At 39.9% G+C, this 16,671-nt stretch overlaps 2 protein-coding genes across 44 annotated transcripts in view; one reads left to right on the top strand and one right to left on the bottom strand.

Moving 5' to 3' along the window:
- The window catches only part of WDPCP (WD repeat containing planar cell polarity effector), a 156,617-nt gene extending 153,429 nt beyond the window's left edge, over positions 1–3,188 (bottom strand). For 18 of the 43 annotated variants that reach the window (XR_002415032.2, XR_002415031.2, XR_010471747.1 and 15 more), the window contains exons 1-2: positions 2,609–2,986; positions 76–157 (exon numbers count right to left, since the gene is read on the bottom strand). The gene's annotated coding sequence lies outside the window, so the exon portion shown is untranslated. The other 25 variants (XM_065059234.1, XM_065059212.1, XM_065059217.1 and 22 more) reach the window with 15 other exon arrangements.
- Positions 3,189–3,338: 150 nt separating this feature from the next.
- Positions 3,339–15,624, top strand: MDH1 (malate dehydrogenase 1). The gene is made up of 9 exons (XM_005503750.3): positions 3,339–3,579; positions 9,302–9,400; positions 9,711–9,807; positions 10,696–10,871; positions 12,240–12,362; positions 12,495–12,671; positions 14,250–14,363; positions 14,549–14,638; positions 14,989–15,624. The coding sequence occupies exons 1-9, from the start codon at positions 3,577–3,579 to the stop codon at positions 15,112–15,114; spliced, it is 1,005 nt and encodes a 334-aa protein (XP_005503807.1). The 5' UTR covers positions 3,339–3,576; the 3' UTR covers positions 15,115–15,624.
- Positions 15,625–16,671: the final 1,047 nt, after the last annotated feature.

The raw sequence follows: 16,671 nt of genomic DNA on the forward strand, positions 1-16,671 counted from the left end.
ATAAAAACTGTATTATACATGGAGATACAAAAATATAACTTCACAAATTATTGAAAATTAAATGTAAAAACTTACCTAAAAAAATTCATCAATCTCTACAGATGGCAATGAAGAAAAAGAAAATTCCATCCAAAATACAGTTAAAGAACACAGCCAGCTGTTAACAGAGAATAATTTATTTTAAAATACAAAATTAAAAAAAAAAAAAAAAAAAGAACTCTGGCAGACTAGTCTTCAAAACTACTACTTGCCTTGAAAAATAACACTTAATCCCCACAAAATAGAGAATAAAACATCTTGAGTATTAAGTGTGTGCTTTAATTACACCAATTTCCAAGTAATCCAATATCTGTTGAGTGAAAAAACTGTAAAATGTATTTCAAGAATTAGCCAAGAGCCCAATCCACATGCACACTACATTTCCATTACTTCTTTTGCACATAAAGCACTACACAAAAGACACATACTAATAAAACGGTCCTTAATGCTTCACCCACGTTAAAAAATTCCACCAACACCTTATGTTCTAAAACCAAAATATTGGCGACAGAAGTCACAAAATTGGCAAGAAAATTACAAGACAATAATAAACCAGAGAAAATGTGAAGACTATGACAAAGCTGACAGGAAAAGCAGCATTAAATTTAGAATGAAAATATCTAAAACTTTGAAGAGGTGGTAAGACTAATAAATAAGCAAAAATAAGTCAAATACACTACACTTCTAGAAGATAAAAAGCACAGATTTGGACGATTGGGTTGCAGAAACTGAAACACTGTCTATTTCTAGATTCCTACAGTGACAACACTCTGAACACAGTTGCATGATTTAACAGCACAAGAAACACTAGTCAGAACCAACACTTCCTACACCACCACAAAAGTTTCTATCCAGGTGCAAAGGATATATTCTAAAAACTAACAAACATCAGGAAAAGGAGCTGTAACAACCAGATGGGGAGACAAAAACATCTCTAATTTATTTTCGTACATTTACATTTTGCTTGGATGATAGTAAAGCTTAACAAGTAGAAAAAAAAATTAAGCCAAGTAAGAAAGAAACAGTAGAATTGTTAAGCTTTGCTAACTTTAAAAATTACACCACAATCATAAAAGATGAAACTTTAAGGTATATTTAGTTAAAGCAGCACAAAAGAGAGTGTAGACAGTCTTAAATCAATTTAGCTCTATCGCAGCCTAATTATACTGGAACAGATTTAAAATAAATGGATATATATGTCTTTGACAAACAAAAGCATTGCACATGGCTTTGCACCATATTAACTACAAATTACTTTCAAAATAAGACCTTGTTATCTTCAACAACAAGTAATACAAGGAGTGCAAGTTTGGGCAAAAATGAGCAAGAATGAATACAGAGCTTTACCTACAGAACAAAGTTTGATTAGCTTAACTGAAATCCACTAAACCAATACAGTCCGCTATCTTGAAACACACAAATCAGTTTACAGCATGCTAACATTGCCTCAGCTCAAAATTGATACGGAATCAATTTAAATTGAACTGATTATGCCTAGTGGAAATTAATATATGTAGGTCCACATCAGGTTTTGTGTACATTTACATCTTAAATAACCTTAGAATAGCGTTAATTAAGTCCGTACAACAACTGGATGAGAAAAAGGTTATAAAAAGCATCTTAGGACACTCTGGAATAACCTGACTGGAAAACAAGCTCCCTTCTACTTACCAAGCTTCTCTACATTTCACAGTAAGCCAGACCTCAGCTTTGCTTGCAGCTATTTGGTTTTCAAATTCATTCCCAGAAGGGAGTTTAGGTACAATCTTCATTCATATTAAAAAGCAATGGTTATTAAGTAACATAAATCAGTAGAGTTTGACATTTAAAATAAACTAAGTACGACCGTACCTTTGCACCTCTGACACTGCAGCTTTCGGTGCTGCAGAAGGTGTCAGAGATTCGGCTAAAGACTCGTTCAAGCCACAGAAGTTTTGAGTTGTGGCATGAGCACAATTAGCAACAAGACTCGCTAAAATTAGAACACTTTGCATAACGAATGTAAATATTTATGTTTTACACCCACTGCCCTAAAGGAGTAACTTATTTCTGCCTGATTGCTGAAGGAGAAATTGCATTAAGTGTACATGCTGTTTAGACTCTTTTTCAAAAAAAAATAAATACAATCGACTATAAGGGCTAAAATAAGATTTAAAAATAATCCTATAGAAAAATATTCAGACAAGTGCAACTTCATTAGACTATAGTAAATTACAGAATTTGCCCAAGAAGGAACCCTGCCAGTATTCGAGGAAAAAAATAAATCAGCTGTGCCATCCGACTCTCTTTTACAGCATAGCAACACAGTTAAGGATCTGTGGAGTCTTGCTGAAGTATTTATGCCAGTATCAGCTTAACTTTAGGCACAGATCAAAAGAGTTTACTTCAGTCAACAATCCAAAATATAACTAAATTAATCGTTTTCTTTTTGTACACTAATTTAGTCACACTGTTTTAACAGCAGCACAGCACAGGTAAGACCCCCAGTTCTCCCTGCTGTAAGTACATAAAAGGAAACGGCCAAGCGCAAGCTGACAGGATTTAGTAAATTTTAAGCATAGCTATGCACCTTCTCCGGAAGGGATGAAAGAAACGTGTCACAAGCGGCAGGGAGGAGGGGAAGCGAGGGAAGGAACACGGAACGGGCACAGGAGCCAGAGGCAGTGCCCGAGGGCGGCAGCCCGGGGGTCCCGAAGGCCTGCAGACAAGTGCCCGGGCAGAGGCCGCGCTTGAGGGAGGAAGGCAAAGGGAAGGCTCTGCCCGCCCTCACCGCGCCCAGAGGTCGGCCTGAGCGGCTCCTCTCCGCCAGCTTCACTGAGGTGACTGGCGCTGCCCAACGGCCGCACACCGCCGGGGGGGCGGGGAGCTACAGGTAGCGCCCGGAAGCGGCCCTGGCCCCCCCGGGCTGCACACCGCAGGGAAGGGCCCGGCCAGGCCGCGCCGCCGAACCCACCGAGCGCTCCGGGGACACGAGCCGGGGGAGGACGGCGCGCGCCGCTCCCCGTCACCTAGCAACCGCGGAAGCACCGCACCTGCGCATGCGCAGCACCCGCGCACGCTCGCGGGGCTTAAACGCTGTGCCCGCGGGTGAACATAAGGCGGCAATGTCGGCGCCTTGCCTGGCGCATGCGCACAGCGAAACACCCACGCTGCCGCAAGTCCCTGGCGCTCACCGCCCGAGAGCGCAGGCGCAAGGAAGGGAGCTGCCTGTTGCCCCCTAGCGGCTCTCAGCAGAGCTGATCTCGGGACCCGCGTTGCGCTTCAATGAATGGGGCAAGGGGGAGGCGGGTCACGCCTGCCACGCCGCCAATAGCGTCCGGGGGCGAAGCGCGCGGGCCCCGAGGCACGCTGGGAGTTGTAGTTCTCGGCGAGCTCTGAGCTGCGCTGGGCAGCGGGAGCTGCGACTACAGCCCCCAGGCGGCCGCGCGCGGCAGGCTCGCCCCGCCCCTCCGCGGTACCTCAGAGCAGCGCTGCCGCCGCTCCAGTCGCGCTGTAGAGGTGACCTCGAGGCTGACGGACCCGCCGCTCCTCTCAGCCATGGTCGGTACCGGTCCCTGAGCCAGTGGCCCGTCCTTTAGGGGGCGGTTGGGGCAGGGTGACGGCGGGCTGCGCCGCGTCGGCGGGGCGATCGGGGCAGGGGACTGCTGTCAGGTGGAGGTGGCTGCGAAATGGCGCCGGCTCTCCCTCTCCTCCTCCTCACCAGGCGGGCTCTGCTGTCGGGCTGCGCCGCCGCAGGTCCCCAGGGGATGACTTGAAGGTGCTCTTGGCACCCGCGAAGAAACGGGCCCGGAGGCGGCGGCCTGGGGCTCCCCTCAGCTACGCGGCGGGGTGACCTTCTTCCAGCCCGGGGACTTGGAGGTCGATGTCGGCCCCCGGGGTGCCGGCCTACCCTCGGCGTGGAGGACGAGCAGGGGAGGTCAGGCTGTGGTATTGCTGGGGTCATCCCGCCGAGGCGGAGCGAACCTCCTTGGCCTGGCGCTGGCCCTTCGGGGTTTAATCGCGGCTTTTCCTAAAGCCGGCCTCTCCGTGAGCCCCAGGGTTGGCGACGTTGCCTTCGAGAAGATGGGAATGCCTGCTGCTTAATTTCATGAGATATTAAAGGTTTTATGCGCAATTTTGAGTTAGCTCAAGGGGAAATGACTGTAAAACGTTTTCTTCCCTTGTTTCATCTCTGCTTGCTGTCAGAATTTCAGCTATTTCTGTAGATTCTCCAAACTGTTAAGGAGTCCTTCTAGTTGTGCCCTGAGGTTACTGGAGCACTTTGGTTATCTGTGGCATATATATATATATATACATATATATGCACGCACACACACACACACATTTGCACAGAGACCTTGCTTTCCTTTATAATCATGAAGACATCTCCATGTTTTTCTAGAATTTATACCCTGTTATCTGAACCCTAATTTTTAGTACTTTTCTATAGAAAAGATGCTTGCATGTTCTGAAACCTGGCTTATTATTTCAGCTATACCCTAAAAAATAGCAGAATCTGTATACATTATCTATTCTACTTCTATACTCTTTCTATTCAAAATATGGATTCTCAGGAGTGATCATAAGACTGCAGGTTTTGGTTTGCGCTTGAGCTTTCAAAACGTCGGCTACCATGAATTTGCTGGTCTCCAGAAGAACTGCTATTTGAATCTTAATTTGCACAGACTTTTAAAGATGTCACTTTTTTTTACCGTACTTTAACTATTCCAGTTATGCATTTGGCATTGGGAAAAGGCTTTAAACTTCTGAAAAAATGGAATAAGCTTTTAAGGGCACCTGTCTCAAGGTCATTTTTTATAGAAATAATTCCTTTGGAACTCAGTCTATGAACCACAGTGCTGCTGGGGTGGCAGAAGTGCGTAACTGCCTTGCTGATACTTTCTACCACTTTTCCAAATACATTTATTGCCACTGAAACTCTGCTTTAAAGAGGGAAGAGCGAAGAGAAAGTTTGTTAGGCAGGCCTTAGACTTTTGAGGAGATAATAGTTTAATTTAATGCTTAAAGCATTCTTGTAAAGCAAGGTGGTATGGCTTAGTTGGCTTTAATATACAGGAATGACCTTAGGTTGTTGATATTTTACAGATCATTGAGTTTATCAGTAATAATCTTTATAGAGGTTTTTCATAACTGTAATTAGTAATGCAAGGTCCACCACTTCTCTAGACAGGACATAGATTCATATTACAATTTTCATATTACACTTTTACTTACCTTTGTAACCTCCTGAATCAGTTTGGCAGTGTAGTGCTGTTTTCATGTATGGCACTGATATTTTATTGTCAGCACTATCACAGAGGTAATTTAGGCACCATATTCTTAAGCCAAAGTGTGTGTGGGGGGAGGGCAGCCCACAGGTTCCTCTCTTGATATTGGAAGCTTTATTTTTATCTGTGATAATTTAGGAGGAGGATAAATCCTGTGTGTTTGCTGAATTAGAGAGAGAAAGGTACCTGGGGATGTAATATTCACTTTTTTTTTTTTTCCTTCTCTTTTATTACCTTTACTAGCCTTTCAGTTTCTTGAAACTTTTAAACTATACATTGGCTGTATGTGAATTGGGGAAGGTTTTGAAACTAAAGCTCAGTTAGCTGTTGTTTAATTTGCCTCTAGTTCTTGTATACCTGAGAGCGAGTGAAGGTCACCTCTGTAGTTACCACAACATGAAACTATTCTTATCGAAGCCCAGCACAGGAGCCAAGTCACAGATTAAAGTGCCTGAACATTAATTTGTGCAGCCTACAACTTCCATTGGGGAGCTTCTCATTTCTCTAAACATCCAACCTCAAATGCTCAGTGCTACCAATTTTTATATGTGATGTAAGTTTTTCCAGGGAGAGTTAACCATGTTTTGTTAAAAGTACAACGTTTTTAGCTTGATAATCTAGCTCCTGGAATCAAGGGAAATAATGAAATTTTATTTTATACTAATTGCTCACAGTTGGTGCAGCGACAAGGGGATTTGGGGAAAACTTGTATGCCAATCCAGTGTACTGAAGGTTTGGAGGAAAAAAAACAAACCAAACCAAAACACCACCACACCACCAAAACAAAAAAAACCACCACCCCAAAAAAAAAGTAGGCAGTATTCCTCACTTTATTTTAGTTTATGTTTTTTCCTCCCTGCTCCAGCCCAAAATGGGGGAAGAACAGGAAGGATGGTAGTAAACAAACGTAATTTTTTTAAGAAGGTGCAGCTGAGTCATGACCGAAGGACTTTTATTTTTGTAACAATACTAAATGTTAAGTCTGTCTCAGTAAAAAGAAAAAGAAAAAAAGAAAATAGACCTACGTCTTTGCTTTTTATCTTCCATTCCTTCCCTTTCCTGTTGTTATGCTGAATACTCACCATAATGCTAGCACATAGATTGACATTTTGTATTTTTAAATCTGATTAGCTTACAAAAAGCACACACTGAAAAAATTCTTGTTGACTTTCCCCTTTTGTGACTCTACTTCAGATTGGCTCACAGGTTGCAATGGAGAAAGAGCCCGACTTCTTAAAATCTTCATTCCATTCACTAGAAATTCAGAAATGACTTCACAATTGATTTTACATACCATATAATTCAAAGAAAGTGTGTTCTGTTCTGTGTGAGTTCCAGAGTAGCATGCTTAGCACAGGATTACTTTTTACATGCTGCTGATATGGGATTTTACCAGGTTAAGGCTTTGCAGCACAATAACTTTACAGTACTTATTTTCTAAGCTAATATGATTAGCTGCTTTAAAAGAGCATTCATTGTTCCAGTTATGTAAATAAAATGTAGATTCTCCTTAAAAATGTGCTGAAAAGCTGGCTTTAAAATCTCATACATATCTTAGTCTGTGCTGTCGATCATCTTTCAAACATTGTGGTACATTTGTAGGCTATAATGTTCCTACCAAAGAATAGTGTACCAGAACTACTTTTGAGATTTAAAACTGTGAGAATCAATTGTCTGCTCTCCTTCCCCCTCCTTGCTGAGTTCTGACGAGGTGTGAGAGGATGAAACTCTCAACAGGATAGGTTCAAAAGAACATAAAGCAGTTCAACTCCATAACTGGTAGCCATTTAACCAAAAATTTAAATAATCGTTCTCATTACAAAGGCAAAATCATGTTGAGGTCTAAATCTGTGAATTCAGTAATTTAACTTCATCACTTATGCTTGTGTTATGTAGCATGTGTTAAAATGGGATAAGTGGCCTAATTTTTATAGTTATCTAATGCTAGTTTGATGAAGCTGTGCTTGGCTGGCCACTTCTGCGTAAAGAATACACTCAGATCCCCAAATGGTTTTCCTATAAATGTCAGTGACAGGAGTGTTGGTTGGGAAAGATCTCTAGAGATCATGCAGTCTGACCTCTTTCTTGCTCTAAGTCTGAAGGTTGCCCAGTCCAGCCTAAAAGCAAGGTTTTTGCCACTGCTAATCATGTCATACAAGTTGTTTTTTTTTTTTTTCATCTGGGTTTTGAAAACCACTGAAGATGAAGGTTGCACAGATTCTTGGGATATCCTGTTCCCAGTGCAGCAGTACCACCCTAATCAAGAATTTTTCTCTTAATTTGTAGCTGTTGCCCACTGTTCTGCCATCTGCTGCTACTGAGAGGTGTTTGGCAGCATTATTTTTCTAATGTTTCTTGAAGTTGTAGTAGGCTCCTGTTAAATCACCCCTTATCTCTATCTTTCTAGACTATGCCCAGCTCCCTCAGCCTTGTTTTGCAGGATGTGAACTCAGAATCCCAAAACTGGACTCAGTCTTCCAGCTGCAACCTCACCAGCACTAAGTGAATTGCCTACCTTTGCTCTGCAAGCTACGCTTTTCATACTGTATGCAGTATGCATACTGCAGTATGCATTCATACCACTATGCAATTAAATTACTTCAGACGTAACTGAATGTGGAGGATATTTTGTCCATAGCTCAGATGATCATCTTCTAATTATTTGGAAAAGTGTGTATGACATTCCATCAGGCTGGTTCCTGTCCTAGCACAATCTGCCCCAGTTCAGTTGCCTCTAGGGAAAAATTGAGATACAGAAACCAGCCTTACAAAATATTGGTTTGTGAACAGCCTTTGGTATGTTATCCCTTTCTGTAGAACCCTAGAATGGTTTGGCTTGGAAGGGACCTTCAAAGCTCATCTAGTCCAACCACCCTGCCATGAGCAGGGGCATCTTCGCCCAGATCAGGTTGCTCAAGCTCCATCCAGCCTGGCCTTGATTGTTGCCATGGATGGGGCATCTGCCACATCTCTGGGCAACCTGGGCCCGTGTTTCACCACCCTCATTGTAAAAAATTTCTTCCTTATATCTAGTCTGACTATCCTATTTTAGTTCAAAACCATCACCCTTTGTCGTATTGCAGCAGGCCCTGCTAAAAAGTCTGTCCCCATCTTTCTTACAGGCCACTTTTGAGTACTGAAAGGCCACAATAAGGTCTTCCTGGAGCCTTCTCCAGGCTGAACAACCTCAACTCTCTCTGCCTTATATTGTCAATATTAAATAACATCTGGAGTTCTCCAAGTACTGGTTTTGTTTAACAAAATGGATTTTTGCTGTAGGGTAACCCATTTTTTTTTTCCCCTTATTTGCAGTATAGTAACATGGTGACTTCTCCCAGTCTTTTGGAGTTTTGGGTCAGTTTGACAATGGGCAGTTCTATTATGGATATTAGTGTCTGTATTTGTCCATAATTTAGCTTTTGTCTTGTAGATTTGTTAAATTGCTGCATAACCGTTTAGTGAGCCAGTACTTTTAAGTCCACTAGATTCCTTGGTTTCTGGCATTCAGTAAGTTCTTGGTTGCAAGTAAGCATTCAAAATTCTTAATGTAAACAGCCCTCAAAATGGAAAGAATCTGAGAACTGATGAAAGTGTGGCAGCTCCTAAAACTTGTGTAATAAGTATGAAGTACGAATGGGTAATCTAATGAATGGGTGCATGTTGAAACACATTACACTAAACAGGCAGTGTTGTTAAAAGGAATACAAAATTTTTCAGGTTGTCATTCCTGGCATTTTGGAAGCTTTTCCTGGGGCAATTATTAGGGATATTTTTGCAAGTGTGGTCTGTTTCTCTAAATCGTAAGAGAAATTGGTGGTACTTTTAGCAGAAGTATGATCCCAGGAGCAGGCCCTGATCTACATTTAAGTGCATACTTTCATCCAGGTTAAATAATTATAGCCTTATTTCTGTAGTAGATGTTAATTATTACCGTTCTCAGATAGTGTGAGCCTGCAGTGTGTAGCTGTGGGTAAGTCTCTGTGACTTTATTGCAGGGTGAACCTGTCAGAGTCCTGGTGACTGGAGCTGCTGGGCAGATTGCTTACTCGCTGCTCTACAGCATTGCCAAGGGAGATGTCTTTGGCAAAGACCAGGTAACTCTTATACTGAATTATCACTTGTTTCTGCTGCACAGTTATGAATAACCTAATGTCAGAACTGCTGTCCCCAAGACTTGTTTTCTTGTATACACTTTGAATGGTTTGCCAATATGCAAGTAATTTCTTCAAGTGGGGAAAATGGAATCCTGCTATGTTTTACAAGTTTTCGGTTGTTGGTCATGCTGAAGTTTTTCTGTAAATGGATTTTAAGTCTTGCACAAGATAGCAGTTTCTAGCAGATAAAAAGATTCATTTTCAAAACAGATTACACTCAACTTACACAAAATCACTTATTTCTTTACAGCCTCTCATTCTTGTACTGCTGGATATCACCCCCATGATGACTGTATTGGAAGGTGTAGTGATGGAGTTGCAGGACTGTGCTCTACCACTGCTGAGAGGTGGTCAAAATAATTTTTTCTTATACCCACAAGATGTTCTAGTGCAACTATTGCGTCTATGAGTTCCTGTAGCTGACAGGAAGTAAAACAGAATAAAATATATCATGACTCTTTATTGGTTTTAAATGTTGTGGAAGATAATTTAATTTATCTTAGGCTGTAAGCTAGAAAGAATGTCATCAAATGAGTTTTGTGTAAAAAATTGACTACACAGATACCTTGGTATTGGTATGTATCATCTAATCTGGGTTGTCAGCATGTGCAACAGATTGTCAGATACTTGTGCATTCATGCATTGTATTTCTGGCGTAGTAAAACAACACTTTACTAAGTAAAAAAAAAATTAGTCTTTAGAAATATCGTCTGCATGAAGACATATGCTCAAAAATCACTCGTCAAGTTGTGCAAACAAGTTCTGATAGTCTAAACAAGCAGAAAGAAGCAAGTAGATGCTGCTGTAATTATTACAGTACTTAAAAAAAGGCATGTAGCTACCTGGTTTTCTACAAATTAAACCTTATTTGGTTTGAATTGCTAAAGGGAGAGGAAAACTTCTGTAAAAGTGAAGAATAGCATATGCACATATGTATATATATTTAGACAGAGACACATGAAATACATCTTTTTCCATAGATTTCATCTGTGTTCTCAGAATTTATATCTAAAGCTTTAGATAAATATTTGTATATATAAACTGTTTACTAGCAAGTATTTAATCTGTGGAGTTAGGGCCAAATGACTGTACTTATATTTTTTTTTAATGGAAAGATGGTAGTGTTGTCAGATCAGATTATACACTATTTATGAACCAGAGAATATTCCTGCTGACACTTTGCCATGAGTATTTATCTGAGATTTTTTTTCCTCCCCCCCTTTCCTTTTTTTTAGAGGTCATTCCAACAGACAAGGAGGAAGTTGCCTTCAAAGACCTTGACATAGCAATTCTGGTTGGCTCCATGCCAAGGAGGGAGGGCATGGAGAGGAAGGACTTACTCAAAGCAAATGTCAAAATTTTCAAGTCTCAGGGTGCAGCCTTGGACAAGTATGCCAAAAAGACTGTCAAGGTGAATATAGGATCTGAATCTTAAAAATTAATTTTCCAAGTTATGTAGAGATCTAAATGCATTGTAGAAAGATATTGCGTAAGCAGGAGCCTATTCAGTGCAGACATTCCTTTCCTTAAGCCGTGGAAAATACACTATGGTCAAGATTAAATGCGATACAGTATGTTACACAGGTAGATGATTTAGTCTTTAATTTGTTCAGTGAAAAAGGTTTTATATTGTATTGCTGTAGTCCACACACACTTTGAACTGATTATCAGCAATTCTAAAAAAAACCCTAAAAACCAAACCAAAACAACCCACCAAAACCCTACATTAAAAATAAAGCAGTGTTCTGCTCGTTATTTCTCTTTTCTGGGAGAACTAAATTATCTATGTGCAGCTGCCTACTCTATATCCATCTGTGGCTTTAACATAATGGCCCTTAACTTCAGTATCAATATGGAATTACAGTTGCACAAAAAAATCAGCTTTATCTGGGTTGTTTGCATCTTGGTCTTTGGAGCATGGAAGCTTTTAATTGTTCTCTCTCAGATTCCTTCAGCACAGTTAATGGGATCATGTGGCTGCTCTCCTACTGCTCTTAATCTCAAACCCAGACTCCAGCTGTGCTTTGTAACTGACTTTTTAATGTCTACTTCCTCTGCTCATGAACTTCCTACTGCTTCTAAAGACTTGTTTGCTTCTTTGTACAGTTGGAATAAAAGCTATCAATGTAACTATTGCAGAGTAATGGAAAATTTACTGAACTCACTTTTAAAAGGGGAAATACAAAGCAGATTAGTTTGTGTGATTGAAAGTATATGGAACTTGATATTAATCATTTGAGGGACATGAATAGATGAAGGATGAATAAAAATCCGTTTTCCATAGTAATAAATTGATGTAAGTTCAGACAATATTTTATTTTTAATTTCCTATCAACAATGAGGTAAGTAACTATTCTGGCTTTCTTAACTATCAAGCTGTGGCAGCCAGTCTAGGGACCGTTTAAAAAGTGATGGTGAAGTGACTGGGGTGACTAGTGTGTCTTGCTTGCTCTGTAGCTAGTTAGCGTGGCATTTGAAGCCAGGCTGTGAGTCAATGTGCAGATCTTCCTAGAAGTCTTGTTCTCTTTCACATTTGAATGTCAAATTGTAAGGAAAATACCTAGCTAGAACATATTTTTCTATACAGTTATAAAAGACTCAGTGAATATGAACAATGCACATATTAAAAAAATCTTGTTGAAGACAACCAAGAGATTTAGAAAACTTAACTTTTCAATAGTTTCTTTGAAGGCAAAGTCATGTATTTCACTTGAGGGAGCTGTTTTGCAGAAGTAGCTGCTTTATCTTTTTGCATTTCCCTTCCCCTTTCTTGCTTTAGGTTGTGGTAGTTGGGAATCCAGCAAATACTAACTGCCTGATTGCATCAAAGTCAGCCCCATCAATACCAAAGGAAAACTTCAGCTGCTTAACTCGTTTGGATCACAACAGAGCTAAATCTCAGGTAAAAAGGGCCCACTGAAAGTAGAATGCTTTCTACTGTCTCTGCTAAATACAAACAGAGCAATGCTTTCCGAGAAGCCTGTGAACTGAGAAGCTGAAATTGATACAATGGACATCTTTATTTTCTGATTAGATTGCTTTGAAACTTGGTGTGACTGCTAATGATGTGAAGAATGTCATCATCTGGGGCAACCACTCCTCCACTCAATATCCAGATGTTAACCATGCAAAGGTAAACATTAAAGGAAAGGAAGTTGGAATTTATGAAGCTATAAAAGATGACAGCTGGCTGAAGGGAGACTTTATCCTGGTAAGATCTTGTTTGTTTTAAATCATCATTTGTGTGTCTGCTTTCTCCTAACCTCATATGACATTGTAAACTATGTAAGTGACTTAGTGAAGCAGGTCGTCGTATCTCACTAGAATAAGTCATCTTGAGATAGCTTGTCTCTAGCAGTTACTTGCTCTTGAAAAATTCAATGTGCTATGAAACTTATGTAAATACCACTAGAAAATCCATTGGAATGCTAAAATGATTCAACAAAAATAATTTTGATCGTAGCTCAGGTGCAACTCATCTGACACACCAGCATTGTTGACTCTTCACTATTCACTTTGCAGATGAAGCAGGATGATCTGTTTGCTGCTCCCCACGCACCAGAAAAGCCCAGCAGGCCTCCACCTGCACATGCATGCATGCATACACGTGCTTTCCAAATCTAAATCTTATGTCCTCATCCAGCAGCATTCTGAAAATTATTTTGAAAAAATTAGAAAACACCTGCAAATGTTTTAATGTAGGATAGTAATAAATAATAATGTAGTCTAGTAAACTAGAATAATAGTATTAATTGATCAAGAGCACAGGCTCCCTAAAGGCTACGTCAAGTGAAACAGGATTACTGAAGCCCTTGATGAACATGACTCCAAGTAGCTGTACTTTGCTTGGTATTGCAATGTTACTGTTGTGCAGACAGCCAGGTACTCTAATCTTAGCCAAGGCAACTTTAGTTGGGGACTGAGGATGTGTTTTGTCAAATGACCATGCTCTGTCCTGTCTCATTTTTGGATATAGCTTATTCCAGTTCATTCTTGTTCCTACAGAATAAATATTTGTATGCTGGCAATCAAAGTTCATGAGCCAGAGTGTAAGCAGAAACCTGTCCTTGGCCTTGATTGTGCTGTATCTTATGTGGCCAAGGCATGTTACCGGTTTGGCCTTCTTAGGTACATTGTCATGCTGGTCTGTGCTACAATACTTTTCCAAAGATAAGGAAATTTCATAATTCCTGCTTTCTAGACTGGGGTCTGGTTGGCATAAAGTCTTACCAAAACATATTAAAAAAAATAATGTGTATATATATAAGATTCAAGAAGCTATTCTAATTTTAAGAAACACAATTTTTCAGTACAAAATTTCTAAATATAAATTTGAGTATAGGGAGGTAGAATCAACTGTCTTCAGGAATTAAATTAATTTTATTCATTAAATATTGTAGGACTGAGACCAGCAAGTAGTTAATGTTGGTATTCAGCACAAAAAAATTCCCAGTGTTACTCTGAGACATCTGTTAACTGTTGACATACATGAAGTCTCTTGGTGGTAAAAGCTTGAAACATCTGGTTGGGATGAGAGAAGTCAGTGGGTTGCTAGCTGTAAAACACATACTAAGAATCGAGACAGCCTCTGAAATATTTCATTATGTGCTTGTCTTCGCAAGACTCTTCTAGATTGAGTTTCTGGATTGTGTGTTATGTTCATTTAGTAATAGAACTATATCTTGACTGATGAAAGGTGGTCTTTCCCCATGGCATTTACTAACAGCGTTTAAACTAAGCCATGATTTTGCTACTTTACAATTTAGCAGGTTTTTTTTCTTAATTGCAGACTGTTCAGCAACGTGGAGCAGCCGTTATTAAGGCTAGGAAGCTATCCAGTGCGATGTCAGCTGCCAAAGCTATCTGTGATCATGTGAGGGACATCTGGTTTGGCACTCCAGCGGTAAGATGTTACTCTTGAGTAAGTGCTTGTTTGTCCAATGCTTTGATTACATGCCAGAGTCTTTGACCTCAAGCACATATGTGAGAAAGGGAAGAATCTGTCTTTTTGTGAAATAAAGTGTGTCACAGGAGATGCTTACTTCTAGCAGTGGGAAATGTATTTATCCCTTCCTCTTCTGTTTTCAGGGGGAATTTGTTTCCATGGGAGTAATTTCTGATGGCAATTCTTATGGTGTTCCTGAAGACTTGCTATATTCATTCCCTGTTGTGATCAAGGTAACTAGATTGTATTTAAGTCTAAGTATATCCTGCAAGGACCTAGTTGAACTGTCAGATAAGCTTGTTAGCAGCAGTGCTTTAGTATGCAGCTTCTGGGACGTGGGGTTTTTAGCAGTCTTTCACGTACGGGACCATTATTCACCATTTTGTGGTAGTTGTACTGATACTAGAGTAGAATCTGACTTGACTAGCTAGTGGTGGTTCTATTCTTTATCTGAAAACAAAATTAACTTCCACCTGATGTGTTTTTTAAGGCTGTAAACTAGGTTTCTTAGGTTGCAGAGTTTCCAACAGGCTGAATGAAGCTTGTTCTCATATGAAGGGGCTTTTTGTCTGTTTTCAAACAGGACAAGATGTGGAAGTTTGTTGAGGGTCTTCCTATTAATGATTTTTCTCGTGAGAAGATGGAGCTGACTGCAAAAGAGTTAACTGAAGAGAAGGAGACTGCTGTGGAATTCCTCTCCAGTGCATGACTAGATGATGGAGAAATACAAAATAATTTAAGAGTGGAAGAATCTAAAAGTCGTCTCTAAGTCTGTTATCAAACACCGTTGCTATGTTCAAGTCAACCATTTGTGGCAATTGTGCATTTTAAAGTACATATGCTTACTGGTACTGTTGTGCCTATTTAGTTATTAGCAAAAAGATTGTTGAAGAAGTAAAACTAGTTTGTTGACCAAATTTGTTCTGTTCAATACTAGCTGCTTTCTGTTTATGATACAGGATAATTATTTGTCTCAGCCTTGGCTACTAACGCACAATCTCATTTTTTATTAGAATTTGGCACTATTGGCGCACGTCCTAGTCTGTGACCACTTCATCATCCTGTGGCTTAAATCAGAATGAAATTAGAATGCCAATAGTTCTTGCACCCACTGTTCAGTGACTCAAGTCAATCACTGGGCAGACTCCAAGTATATACTGTTCACTCTGGTTATGCTTACAATGTTTGTCAATAGAAATATTAAAATGTTTAATCACAATAATGGCTAAGAGTAGTCTGTTGCAGTTTTATTTACGTGTTTTAATTAGGTAACTAGTAGAATTTGATAGTAAAACATGAAAAACCCCAACACCCTGAAAGCCCATTTTAAGAAACTGAGGGAAACTAGTTTTAAGAAGCTTTATTGATGACCAGCACTTCATTTGTCTTTCCCAGGCAAAATTGCTTTATGTCAACATCACACACAAAAGCCTAAAGGCAGGTTTGTACTCCAGCACTACAATTCAAAAGCAATGTTGATACTGTAGCTCAGCACTAATTTGATTGTAGCTTCAAAGCCTTTTGTCCCAGGAGACAAGTACTCACTTGGTTAAATGAGGTTAATATACTTTTATCTTAAGAGTGTTCCTGCAAATTTCAGGAAGGTTCAAACAGATTGTAGTTTAGTTACTCCTTTGCAAACACACAGGTGAATGTTGCTGTAAACTGTTCTCCTAAACTCCTGCTTTTTTGTTTCTACTGTAGTAATCTACTTTTTGTAGACTTTAAGGATTTAGAACAGATGTGTTGTTCTGGGAATTTCTTAGTTATACTACCTGTTCTGTTTGTTTTCTAAGCATTTTAAATACCTCCCGCCCTGGTGCAGAGCTCAAACTCTCACAATATTGGGATTTTCTCATACACAGTGTCATTGCTAAGCTTTGGTCTGTCCTGTTCTAAGTGTTTCTGCCTTGTACTAAAGTAAACCTTGGGTCTGTCATATCTGGTGTCATCTCACTGCCCTTTTCTGGTTTGTTGTCATTAAATGAGGATTCAAGAAGTACAACTCTTTTTGACAACAAAAAAGCTTAAGCTGACTGCTAACTAAATTGAATAGTTTCTTTGAGGTTTTATCAACTACAATATAAAGTAAATCAGCAAACATCAATAAGCTTATCTTTAAAAATAAGTCTGCTCTCAGAACGAACATTACTATAGCTACTAAGTACAGTGACAGTAATGCAACAAAGATTTACTATACATAAATAGTTGAAAGGGAAAACAAGCATTTCAGAAAATGGGAATGTCTGCTGTAGCACAGGCCAGC

This window comes from Columba livia, chromosome 3 (assembly GCF_036013475.1).
Source record: "Columba livia isolate bColLiv1 breed racing homer chromosome 3, bColLiv1.pat.W.v2, whole genome shotgun sequence".
Taxonomy (NCBI): Eukaryota; Metazoa; Chordata; class Aves; order Columbiformes; family Columbidae; genus Columba; species Columba livia.